Below are 13,536 nucleotides of genomic sequence, written 5' to 3' on the forward strand. Positions count from 1 at the left end.
TCCCCATTCCCTCCTCCCCCCTCTCAAAATAAATAAATAAACTTAAAAAAAAGGCTTTAAAACTTCAGAGTACTATACTGTAAATGAGGTGAGTGTCTGGGTACAAGTAGAACTCAAGCTGAATACTCCTTACTGCAAATGGATTTGAAAAGCAGTTCAAAAGCCCTAAGATTATTTTATAAAGTATAAGAAATATATGCCAAGGAATCCTCAGCAGTCCTTTTCTGGTTCAAGTGAAGAGCTGTCACAGCCTTCTGATCTAACTAAAATTCTTCTGTATGGTCTGCTGCATCCTAAAGGTCCACCTGCCTAATCCAAGGATCCTGTTCTAGTTTGAAAATGAGATACCCATGCTCACTGTTCTAAAGTCTCGGTGTAGAAACACTTACTTTTACTTCCTTCAGATGTATCTGGTGACCTATGCCTGGGAACCATGATTCATTTGAGCTATGGAAGGGCTTCAATTTCTTCTCAGTCTGCCTAATGGGCCTCAGAATCAGAACAAAGATACTCAGGTCTTGGGTGCTCCCTATCTATTAAAAACTCAGGGGGTTCCTCGGACAACCCACCAAGAGTACAGGTAGCCAAATGGGTCACCAGCAAGGCATTCCAAATAGGAACCCTACATCATATGAAAATCCTTGAGCCATTTTGGGGTAGGCTTGGTCCAATATTGTTAGGTCCAACAGAATAGACAGAGGGTGAGAGAAGAAAGTGAGATACACAAAACGCAATAGAGACTTCTGCTTTGATGGAGGCAACTGGGCTGGGAAAGGGCTACCTACCTCATGGCACGTAAGGCTAATTTATAGGACAGGTCTGGATCATGAGGCAGTAGAGCTGAGAACAAATACTTGGCAAAGGTATGCATGGGAACACTCTCTCGGTGAATGACTTCTCCTAAACCACTGAAGGGGCCCCCTGCAGGAAGAAGATAAGATAGCCAGTTATTTATCTGTATGCTTCTAATTTGCCCACCTGGACTAGGGTCTTGCACATGTTTGCTGGCCATGGGAACTTTCACTACACTTTCATGTAAAAAAATATTTCTGTACAGTGCTCTGTTGGAGGGGAACCCAGAATCATGGGCCTAAGACACTGTGACAAAACTCCTCTCTACTTACCTTCCAGTAGTAAGATACATTGTTTCTGCAGTGTTTGCACTAGCTCATCGTCCAGCTGTAGCTCCTGAAGTCGACTTAGGAGCTGCTCCTCATTACGGCACACCTTGTCCTGTGCGTAGAGGCCTTCAGGCATCACCCTCTGTTGACCCATCCCCATCAGAGCAACTTCCAGGGCCAATGACAGGTAGGACTCATGGCTGTTTGGGCAGCCTGTAGCCATAGGTACATGCTGGTACACAGGGGGTCTGCTTTCATTCATATCTGAGGGCAACAGGGGACCAGATTCTTTAGGTCAGCTCTGTGGATTTTTCTGCTCCTCTCTCCCTCCCACTCTGGAATAGTGACAGTTAAGTCATCAGATAGCACTGGGAAGCTGAATCAGAACCCCAGAGCAGTAAGGAAAATATACTGAAAAAAAGCTTATACAGAGCCACAAAGATTCCCAATTCCTTCCCAGTATGTGAAGTGGCTAGACCAGTTAGGGAAGAAGAAGATCTTGTATTAATTGCTAACACATTATGTAATACCATGATTATCTGATTTTGTATCTGTCTCTTTCAGGACAGTGCAAGCATCTTAAAGAGAAGAGACTTTAACTCATTGCCCTATGCATCTCCAGGGTGTAGCATATGGAAGGAGCTAAGTGTATATCAGTGGTGAATAAATCCCAAGTACAATCTCAGGTTTTCAAGATGTAAATGTCATTATGTAGATGAAACAGACCAAAGATTATGATTTCCTTTCATGGAATTAGAGGGAAGATAAGGGCAGCTCTAGCTTGGGCCACCCCTTGTATCTTTACCCAGAGAAATCCAAATCCATCCAGTTAAACTATTACTTTTGTAACATTGACAACTTCTATGTTATTATTATTTCATATGTTCTACTTCTAGGTTCAAAGTTTCAGAAAAAGAGCACAGGTTTAAAGTCTTACACAGGTTTAGAGTCTTGGTTCCTTTTCTTTATCCCGCCACTCATCTGGTAAGTATTTATGGAAAATTATTAAATGAGACGTATTGCACTAAGTGCTGGGATCACAAAGATAAGTAAGTCATAAGTTCTGCTTTCGAGAAGCTAAAGTCTAGTATGATAATCACCTGTAAACAAACTGTAATGCAGTGAGCTAAATACTATAACAGACGTATGTATATAATATAGTGATGGCATAAAGGAAAGAAGAACCAATTCTGTCTCTGGTCCTTGCTACTTTGAGACTGCTAAGTTCCTTTCCTTCTAGTTCTCATTGGTAAAGTTGGTATATAACCATCATGAGGGAAAAAGTTAAAAGGAAATATGAGTACTATGAAATCACAAGGGTTACACACACTCTTCTTGTTGGAAGTTCTTTTCTACTTCAAGACTGCTCTGAGGCTTGGCCTCAGCCTCGGCCTCCTGAAATCCCTCTCACTCTTCTTATTCCCTTTGGATCACACTCTTTAGGCATTTATAGTATAGAAGTGAGGGGAACAAAGGGAGGCTGGCAAGGTAAAATGGGAGAATAGGACAGGGTTAGTCTACAGAGTGGGAAAGGAAGATGGCAAAGAAAGGAAGGCCAAGGCAGCCAGTCAGGGCAGGTCCAATTTGGATAAGAGAAAAAAGGCTGCATGAAATGTAGAATAGAGTCTGGCAGGGAGGAGAGGGCTACCAAGGGCAGTTCCAGCTCTCCTCAGGCTGACCCCTGTACCTGACACTTCCAGATAGCCATCATCGTTCAAACGGCAGGCCTCAGTCAAAGTGAGAAACAGGCAGCCAATGGGATCCAGTGGGTGGCCCACCCAACCTTCCAGGTTTGTGATGGTTGTGGTTCCTCTCTGTAACAGTTCTGGAAATAAGCAGACCCAAATTTTAGAAAGTGATGGAGACACACTGCTCTCTGTCCCTGCCTGGGTCTCCTCATTAGTCTCTTTCGGGCACTAGCCTCAAGACTTAAAGAAAATCTTCCCTCTTTGTCTTGCCTTGGATTCATAGGACTGGTCACAAGTTTATCAGTCAGATGTAAGGTCTTGAGGTCTGCATTTAGGCTTCTCACTGGCAGCACAAATATGTAAATATAATTTTACAGTTTCAAAAAGGTCACCTTATACTAGATCTAGTGGGCCTTCCAACTACCCTGTGAGGGAGGCAGACCAGCATTATTATTCCCATTTTGCAGATAAAAAACCCTGAGATTCATAGAGATAAAGTCAGGCATTCCACACAGCAAGTAGAAAAACCTGAAATTCTCAGGGTGCCTGGATGGGTCAGTGGGTTAAGCGTCCGACTTCAGCTCAGGTCATGATCTTATGGTCTGTGAGTTCGAGCCCTTCGTCGGGCTATGTGCTGTCAGTTCAGAGCCTAGAGCCTTCTTCGGATTCTGTGTCTCCCTCTCTCTCTGCCCCTCCCCCCCCCAACTCTGTCTCTCAAAATATGAATAAATATTAAAAAAAAAAAGAAAAGAAAAACCTGAAATTCTCTAGCTCCTGCCACTCCATGAAATTTTATGAAAATAAAATAGTAGGCCTTGTAGCCCCTAAGGATCCTCATCAGCCCCAGCCTAAGGAGTTAAGATGGCTCCTTTTCACTATACCTTTCTTCTGATGCTTGTAGATTTCCAGCTGCCGTTGCTGCTGCAGCCTCAGAGTATTGATAATGGCCACCGTGAGTCTGAGGGCCTCTTTTGGATAACCATGGGAACGCAGGGCATCAACCCGAGCACAGGCTGTAGGCACATGCTCTACCAGATGAAGAAAATATTTTGGTTGGGTTAGATTTTCCAATCAGGAAAATTCATATTTGACAAAGGGAGTTTGTGTTTTGCTCAGTTCCTAAAATTCAACTGCTATCTACTCTGTACCAAGACCAATGTTTTATTTTTTAAGAATATAACTGAGTAAGTCACAGGCACTACCTTCAAAGAGCTACCATGCAGCCTCAGTATGGCATAGAAAGGAATACACAGCTAGGATAATAAAATGTAAGTACCTCTTTGTGAACTTGTACTATGGGAACCCAATGGAAGTAGCAACTAACTGCCTAAAGGGAAAGGCCTCATTCATTCATTAATCCTACATTTCCTGAGAACCTATTATATGTCAACTCATTTGCCAGCAAAAGGAAGTAAAAATGTGCAAGACAGGTTGCAAGCATTTACATTCCTACCAGTAGTAAATGAGAGTAACTATCTCCACGCAACCTTTCCCACACCATAAACTAATTATCTTTATTTTAAAAATCTCTGGGGCACCTGGGTGGCTCAGTCAGTTAAGCATCAGACAGTTGGTTTCAGCTTAGGTCATGATCTCACAGTTTGTGAGTTTGAGCCCCACATTGGGCTCTGCACTGACTGCGGAGCATGCCTGGGATTCTCTCTCTGCCCTTCCCCTGCTTGCCCTCTCTGTCTCTCTCAAAATAAGTAAATAAATAAACTTAAAAAAAAACTCTCTGACAATTTGACAATCAAAAAATGATAATTCAGTTTTGTTTTGATTTTCATCTTTGTTTACTGATGAGATGTATACATTTTCACATTCTTATTAGATTCATGTTTTAGAAGTATTGGATCAAAGAGGAAAGATGACCAAAGAAGACTTCAGGTACTGGCCCACAGTGAGTCTGGCCAAGGCTTTCAAAAGAGAGATAGGGACATACATGCATATTCAGAAAGATCTTGAGAAAGACAAGGATAAGAGGTGAAGGATAGAACTAGGGAATTGGGAGAAGATATAAAAATATATGTCATTGTTGTAAGACTCAGAAAATGAGTATTTTTTAAAAAAATACTGTCTGTTTTGGAACGGGCATCCTGTGATAAAGTCAAGAAGAGACTGACAGTCAGCCAGAGGAAGGTTTAAACCCACAGTAGAACAGCTCTGTTCCTTTATGATGAAGTGGGTTAGGAAAGGTGGAAAGGAGGAAAGGAAGACAGCTTGGTGACAAATGCAGATAATGCCCTAGTTACTAGCACAGTGTAACTGAAGTTTCAAAATTAGTGCATTTTTAGCAAAACATATTAATTTCAGAGTAGATTATACTGTTGCTCAGCAAATGTTGACTAAGAGCTTATGAACTGATGTTTAATGGTTTTATTAGTACTCTTTGAGATTTACTGACTCCTTTCCTTTCCTAAAACTCAGGAAACAGAACACAAATTCCAATGTTTGAGGTCATTGTACCTCAGCTAAGTACACATGCAAATGGCTGAGGCTTCACATAAATACCCTGAGTCACTAGTTAAGGCCCCAAAAGATCTGTCCAAATTGTAGTTGTGTTGCCAGCACCTATGCAGATCTGGCCTGGCACAAGTTAAGACTGGGCTTTGAAATTCTTAGAGTAGAGGAGAGGTACACTTACCAAGCCACAGTGGCTGGCCTTGGGAATTAAACAGTAGTCTCTCGCTTTCCTGCTGGCAGGCAGGAGCTGTATATATATCGCTGCTTATTATTCGCTGTAAATGGCTGTCCTGCCAATGTAATTCACGGCCCTCAATGGCTCTAGTGAACACTGTTCGTCTTGGTCTGGATAAGGAGTCTGGGGAAAGAAAGAAATGCAGCAGTTCAATGACAGATAATCTGAAGTTCTAACTCTTATATGTCTTCTTCAGAGTAGGAGGAAGAGAAGAAGAATAGTTTGTGGTTAGTGAGAGCAGCCATTCTACCATCTGTCTAGGTGCTGTCTCTTTATTGGATAGCCCTTAATGTATCTGTGCCCTGTATGGGAACAACCTTTCTCCAGAGATCTATGGCTGCCTTTTTACTTCTACAGAAGACCAATTTCTCCTAGGACCAAGAGCCACATGAAAGAGAAGAGGGACTGTGGTGCCCAGCTGCTCAATTATGAGGATACAAATTGCTTCTATAGAAGTCAGAATAAGAGAGAAGCAGTTAGGTAATTTCCCTGGCCTATTTATAACCTGTCTAATTTACAGCATGACCCTTATCAGACTAAGGACTTCAATATAATTGATATTAAAAGTTGAAAAAGAGCTGAAGCCCTATGTATTCTGGTCCCTTTATCATACTGATACCTATAGGCTTACAGGCTTGTTCTCTAATGTGAAAAACTGATGCTGACAAGACTAATTAACACGGAGTCTTACCATGCCATATCTCTTCAGGAAAAAGGCTGCAAGGAAACCAAAACAGCTTAGGGTGGTATATAGGAAGGCCACGTGAAAGATACATTGTCACAAACTGTATATATAAAAGGACTCATAGAAATTACACTTAAGGAAATAAAAAAACCATAAAGGATTATTTAATTGACTCTCTGCCAGATTAAGGGCAGCTGTAACTATTTTGGGATCAAGGGCTAAAGTACTATGCAGATGTTTCCAGAGATGCCCAAATGAGGGGGTGTATCCACTGAGCCTATGCAAAAAAAATGGGAGGGAAAGCCAGAGGATTCAGAATGAACATGAAAGAAATGAACATATTTATTCATTAAGCAAAAGTCCTTAGAATACAGTCATCTCTTCAGAATTTGATATATCCCATAGTGTATGGGCTTGGATGATTAAGTTAGAAAAGCACTGACCATATCTACTGAAATGTCTTCTCCTTCATATTGTCCCTCAGTAGAAGCACAATGTACCTTCTGCTGGCTACAGTCTAAGCACCTCTCTTCCTGAACTGAGACTCTACCTTGGGTCTGCTCAGCCCACAGTGGGGATTAGGCTCCCAATATTCATTAAGTCTGCAAACAGTGCCTACTACATAGCAGGTACTTGTTCCAGGTGCTGAGGGTATATAAAGTCCCTGCCTTTATGGGACTTGATTTTTTTAAGTTTATTTATTTATTTTGAGAGAGAGAGAGAGAGAGAGAGCATGAACAAGGGAAGGGCAGAGAGAGAGGGAGAGAGTGAATCCCAAGTAGGTTTTGCATTGTCAGTGCAGAGCCCGATGCAGGGCTTGATCCCAAGAACCGTGAGATCATAACCTGCACCAAAATCAAGAGTCAGATGCTTAACTGACTGAGCCACCCGGGAACTGTGAGCCTTTACAGTTAAATGGGCAGAGATAGTTGAATAAATATATAGTATATCAGATATATCAGATGGTTATGAATACTATGGAAAAGACTAAAGCAGGATTAAGGAGAAAGGCAAGCTGGTATTGGGTGGGGGTTGTTTTAAATTGAAAAAAAAATTTAATGTTTATTTTTGAGAGAAAGAGAGAAAGAGAGAGACATAGTGCAAGCGAGGGAGAGGCAGAGAGAGGGAGAATCTGAAGCAGGCTCCAGGCTCTGAGCTGTCAGCACAGAGCCCGATGTGGGGCTCAAACCCACAAACTGTGAGATCATGACCTGAGTCAAAGTCATACGCTTAACCAACTGAGCCACCCGGGCACCCCTATTGTTTTATATAGAATGGTCTCTAATAAGGTAACATTTGAACAGAAAGCTCAAGGAACTGAAGAGCAAGCCTTAGGCATAACTAAGGGAAGAGTATTTCAGGCAAAAGTAATAGCAAATGCTAAATCCTGAGGTGGGAGCATATTTGGAGTGTTTGAGAGCAGTGAGGAGGCCAGTGTACTTAGGATGGAATGAGCAAGCAGGAAAATCATAGGAGATGAGGTAAGAGAGATACTAGCAATCCCTGGAGGCTTGCTCCAAGGGCCTTACAGGCCATGAGTGAAAGATGAGAAGTCACTAGAGGGCTTTGAGCTGCTGAAGGTATATGGTGTGATCCACTTTTTAAAAGGATAACTGGCAGCAGTATTGAGAACACACCATAAGATGGAAGGGGAGAAGCAGGAGGAGCAGTTAGGAAGTCAGTGCAATAATTTGAGAAGGATGATGGCAACTTGGCCAGAGTAATAAGCAGTAGAGATAAGAATATACAGATTCTGGATATATTCTGAAGGTAAAGGCAATAATATTTGCTCATGGAATAGATCTGGAGTAAGAGAGAAAAAGAATCAAGAATGGCTCCATGGTTTTTAAGACAGATTTGCCATATGTGGAGATAGGGAAGACTATAGGAGAGCAGGTTTGGGTGGGGTTTAATAGGTAAGAAATCCTACTGAGATGCCTATTAATATCAAAGTGGAGATATTGAAAAGGCAGCTGAACATACAAGTCTGAAGTTGTTGAGAGGAAAATTCTGGTCAAGGAGATATAAATCTTGGAGTTGTTGGTATACAGATGATTATTAAAACAATGCAATCACCAAAGGAGTATGTATATAGAGAGCAGTGGTTTGATGACTGAACCCTAGGCACTCTAACATTTTAGGTTAGGAAGCGGGGAGGAGACAGTAAAGGAGACTGAGAAGGAGGAACCAATGAAGTAAGAGCAGAACTAAGAGAGTAGTGTCTTAGAAATAAGATGAAAAACGTGTTTGAAGGAGAAAGTAAACAATTGTAACAAATACTACTGTCAGGTCAAGTAAGATTATGACCAAGAATCAACCACTAGATTTGGCCATATTTAGCAACAGTGACCCATACAAGAGCAGTTTCAGTAGTGGAGGGATGAAAGCTGACTAGAGTGAGTTCAAGGGAGAATATGAGCAGGAGAGATAATAAATATATACTATTCTTTTAAATTATTTTTCTTAGTTCTACCACTTATTTCTACTACCTCAGAGAAACAGGATGGTAGTTAGAGAAGCATGTGGGAACACCATGAGTGTGTACTGTGTTTTGTTTTGTCTTGTTCTGTTTTGTTTTGTGATGAGAGAGAAAGCAATGTATTTGTATACTCTCATAGGAATAATCCACAAAAATTTGTGAAGCAGGTGAGAGAGGAGATAATTCCTGGAGTGATGTCCTGGATAAAAAAGAAGGAATAGGATTTTGAGAATAAGTAGAGGGCTTAGACTTACAAGCACGAATAAAAACAGGGAAGAGGAAGAAGATGGGCACAGACAGAAGCAGATGAGAGACTCTTGGAAATTCTCTTGTGATTGCTCCTATACTCTCAGTGAACAGGAAGCAAGGCTATCAGCTGAAAGTGAGGAAGCAGAGGGAAGGGGAATAAAGTTTTCAGGCGAAGGTGGTATGAAATAGTAATTCAGAAGAGTGAAATAAGGCATAGATTAGGGAAATGTGGATGTCTGGACAGTACTATGGTCCCATTCAAAATCAGTAGTCATAAACTTAAAGTAAGACCAGTTACTTACACTTATGTTTCTCTTCATCATGTTCAGCTCTGTGGGTGTGAGCACTAAGAAATTAGAGTTGGACTTAGCTACTAAAGTTAGTGTTAAAGTTGCTCTATGAGTGAAATAAAGGGAAAAAGGAGGTTGAGTATGTAGGTGTTGAGAGTAATTATAATGATGCACCAAGGAATCTAACCTGGATGAGGAAAATGAGGCTACCAGGAAAATGAAAATGTGGCAGGATCAAAATTCCTAGTGGGTTAAAGAATTATTGGAATTGGCATACTAGAGAAAATAAACTAGCAAGACTGATGATGGTTATTAGAGCTGCCTGAAATTTAGATTATGAAGAAGGTATTGCTAGTGGTAATGACAAGGCTTAGAGTATGATCTTGGGATTGCATGGCTCAATTATGGTGGTAGACAAGACTACTAAAAGATAGGAGGTCAAAGAATTAAGAGACTAGAATATTGGAAGGATCATCTGTGTGGCTACTGAAATCAAGAATTCCAATATAAGTAGTGATAGCAGAGAACAAAAATCTTCAAGGGATGGGGAGAGGGCGGGGGCGGGTGTGGGGATTGACCCAGAGGTCTAAAATGACCCAAATCAGAAGGGTAGCAGATAGTATATTTTGATGGCATTAACTTTAAAGCTGCGGGGTATTTTGGGAAGGAGGAAAAGACAATGATACAGAAATGGCAATGAAGAGTAAGTGGGATGCCTATTGCCCCATTAGGTAAAGAGACGTTAAGAGCTAAATCAGCCACAACTTGAGAAGACTGCAGAAGAAGCAATATTCTCAAATGAGAATCAGTAACAACAAATAACCAATTTGATAAGGAAGAAACTGCCAAAATAGAAGCATGTCTTTACATGCATTTGATTCTCTATGCCAATCTAAAGCCAATACTAAAGGGATGGTGTGTTGTGGAGGTTAGATGAGTGTGAGTAAAGGGTAGCTTAAAGAAATGGCAAAACTATAGTCTTTTCACTTCTTGTTACCTTAGTTGCCTTGAATATACTGACAATCAATTATGAGACACTAGATGAAAACCTGGCAAAAACAATTTAAATTATTTTCTCCTTGGGATTAAAAACATCAGATTTATCACTTAAAATAGAAGGGACTGACATGTAAAATCAATGTGTGAAAAAAATCCCCTACCAATAAAGGTTTCCAATGGGCTAAAGAGCAATCAGTTGCCAACAGCAAATAGCCTGAGTTAGATGAACTAAAAACTGATGTGAATGCTGATGCTCAGTGATATTCGTAGGTCACTGGGCTCAAAAGGCAGAGAGTACAGTATTGTTGGATTTATCTTAAAATGGGGCAAGAGTCCTAGCAGTAATTTGGGAAGATAATCCATCCTAGCTATCTGCTATATAAAAACATTTGAGGAAAACAGGAAAGTAAGAAAAGCAATTGTCGAGCCATTTTAAAAGCTGTGTTTTGCAGGCCTTCCATTCTTCTCTTCAGGTAAGTCTTCTGAGCTAAAACCAACCCCAACCGAGGCCAAGATCCATTAGTCATGATGAACTTGAAAGGTAAAGAGGATTCATGCAGAGGACCCTAGGAATTTATGCTGGGCACTGTAAGGACACTCTAGATACAGAAAAAGACAGCATCCATAATGTCAAAGATAAAAGCTTACCCTTACTTAAGGCTTGGTATTTCAAGACAAACAAAGGACAGGCTTTTCTTACTGAGGGTGACAATACTGACAGCCAACTGTCCAGCCACCTTTGTTTTAGCACTTTACCCTCCCACCTTTGGAGTTCCAGGCACAAAGACATTAGAAGGATTTATGGCTCACCTGGGCTGTGACTGGCATTCTGGGGAAGTGCATTGGTGATGTTGGGTAGCTCATGCCCATAGTTCCCATCCTCCAGGGGACAGACATCCAGGTCACTCCACCTCTGCAGTTGCTGCAGCCAACAGGATTTTTCTTCCAGTTTGCAATGTGGATTTAAAATGATGCATACCCATAAGGCCCCTGGAAAATAAAGCAACCAACATTCTTGATATCTCTCCTCTGATGTATGTTAAGCTTTAATTTTTCAGTCTTTTCTTCTCTTCTATTTTTAGTGGTAGGAAAAGTTTCCAAAACATCAGCTTTTCTCAATATAAAAAAATCAAATCTGTTGGGGCGCCTGGGTGGTTCAGTTGGTTGAGCATCTAACCTTTCTTACTTATATTTTTCTTAAAGTTTATTTACTTCTTTTGTGAGAGACAGAGACAGCACAAGTGGGGGATGGGGGGGGGGGGGAGAGAGAGAGAATCCCAAGCAGGCTCCATGCTGGTAGGAGTGTCTGACTCTTGATTTCGGCACCGGTTGTGATCTCATAGTCGTGAGATCTCTCTCCCACTCCCTCTGCTGCTCCCCAGCTCTCTCACACACACACACTCTCTCTCTCTCAAAAAATAAAGAAAGAAATAAAATCTGCTAAAGTTTTCAGAAATGGCTTATTTTTCCTTCTCAGAGCTTCCTTAAATATCCTTCCTGGATATCTGGATATGTGCCTGTAATGATGAACAAGACCGATTTGGGCTTGAATTCTGAGCTCAGATTTGTAGTCCAACATATATTTATTGAGAACTTTCTATGTTCAAGGCCTATTCTCCTACTGGAGAATAAGACATTGTTCCAACCCTTGAGGAGCTGACTAATGGGGGAGATAGATAGATACATATAATGTTACTTGAATATGATGAGTGTTAAGGTAAAGATATGGGGACAACAGCAAGATAGAGGAAGGGCACTTAGCATAAGGGCAGGGGTCAGAAGGGAGGTGCTCAGAAAAGGTTTCAATTTTTGGTTAGTAGACTTTAGGCTTTCTGAAATTCATATTCCTCAACTGTAAAACTGAGAGCACATAAATAACTACTTTGTTTTTGATGCTTATTTATTTTTGAGAGAGAGAGAGAAAGAGAGCATAGGTGGGGGAAGGGCAGAGAGAGAAAGAGGAAACAGGATCATACAGGGAAGGGGCAGAGACAGAGGGAGATAGAGGATCCTAAGCAGGTTCTGTGCTGACAGCAGAGAGCCCGACTTGGGGTTTGAACCCATGAACTGTGAGATTATGACCTGAGCCAAAATCAGATGCTCAACCAGCTGAGTCACCCAGATGTCCCCCAAACAACTACTTTGTAGGGATGTTGTGAGAATTAAATGAAATAACATTTGTAAAAGGCCTAGCATATTACTTGGCACATAGCAGAATTTTAGTATTTCCTTTTTCCAAGAAAAATGGTTTATTTCAGTTTGGATTTTGATACAGTTGATCTATTAGGATGTCTTAAAACTATCACATTCTTGGATCTTCTCTGTCACTGTAGCAGAGTATCACATATTCTATACAATATATGAGTACTGTCTCTCCAACCATATTACCCTTCTTTTCAAGCAAACCTGCTTCTTTTCAAGGTTGGCTATAACTGAACTAGATATATTCTCAATCTCAGACCAGCAGTAAGCCTGGCTGCAAAGTATCTTAAGTTAAACATCTTTTGGGATGAAGCTACATCTGTGGACGGAGGTACTTTGAAACACTATTTCAAGGTCCTTCAAACTCAAATAGGAATGGTTTAAAGGCCATTTTAGCCCTAATTTCAGATACTACCTGAAGATAGTGAAAACTCATTTCTACTGGCTCAGTTTTAAAAATCTACCATGAAATAAAAACTACACTGTGTAATATAATAGTATTATATTATGATGCTCTGAAGGGAATCATAGTTAGGATTCACTCAAATAATTATAATAATAAAGTATGGCAAATGCTATCATAGACATACATAAAATCCTATGAGAATATACATGATGGAACAATGAATTCTGCATGTGGGGTCAGAAGTTATAGAAAGGAAATGGCATTTCAGTTCGAAGAATAAACATGAATTAATTCCCGTTAAAGATAGCTAACCACTGTTTCCTTTTGAAACCTCACTAAAATGAAAGTAAAAGGATAAAAACAGGTGTAAACACATACAGACACAGAGAATGGGAGAGATAAAAGAGAATAGCCACAAAATTTTGCATTGTGGAAAGCTTGTGGATGAGTGATAGCTGACCTAGCAGAACAGAAAAGTGGAAACCTCCATCAGTGGTTAGAAAGCCCAGAAGGAGACTGATTCACGCTTCAGAACCCTGCTGAAACTGGGGCTGAAACTAGTAAAATTGGTTAGAAGTTTGTCAAAGGTCTCAGGATCCCAAAGTTCCTACTCTATTCAAGGCAACTGAGTGCCTGCTCCTCCCCTCTCCTGGAAGAAGACCAGAACTTTACTCACTGGGAAGGTTGATTCAGAGAGGTTCTGGATTGGAAATATTACT

At 40.8% G+C, this 13,536-nt stretch overlaps 1 protein-coding gene across 1 annotated transcript in view; it reads right to left on the reverse strand.

Moving 5' to 3' along the window:
• The window catches only part of ZSWIM5 (zinc finger SWIM-type containing 5), a 73,229-nt gene that overhangs the window by 27,538 nt on the left and 32,155 nt on the right, over positions 1–13,536 (reverse strand). Inside the window, exons 5-10 of the mRNA XM_007077431.3 lie at positions 11,020–11,199; positions 5,454–5,630; positions 3,691–3,837; positions 2,809–2,946; positions 1,125–1,385; positions 786–921 (exon numbers count right to left, since the gene is read on the reverse strand). Of these exons, the coding sequence (XP_007077493.2) occupies positions 786–921; positions 1,125–1,385; positions 2,809–2,946; positions 3,691–3,837; positions 5,454–5,630; positions 11,020–11,199 (1,039 nt within the window). The remainder of the gene's footprint in view (positions 1–785; positions 922–1,124; positions 1,386–2,808; positions 2,947–3,690; positions 3,838–5,453; positions 5,631–11,019; positions 11,200–13,536) is intronic.

Source organism: Panthera tigris, chromosome C1 (genome assembly GCF_018350195.1).
Source record: "Panthera tigris isolate Pti1 chromosome C1, P.tigris_Pti1_mat1.1, whole genome shotgun sequence".
Lineage (NCBI taxonomy): Eukaryota > Metazoa > Chordata > Mammalia > Carnivora > Felidae > Panthera > Panthera tigris.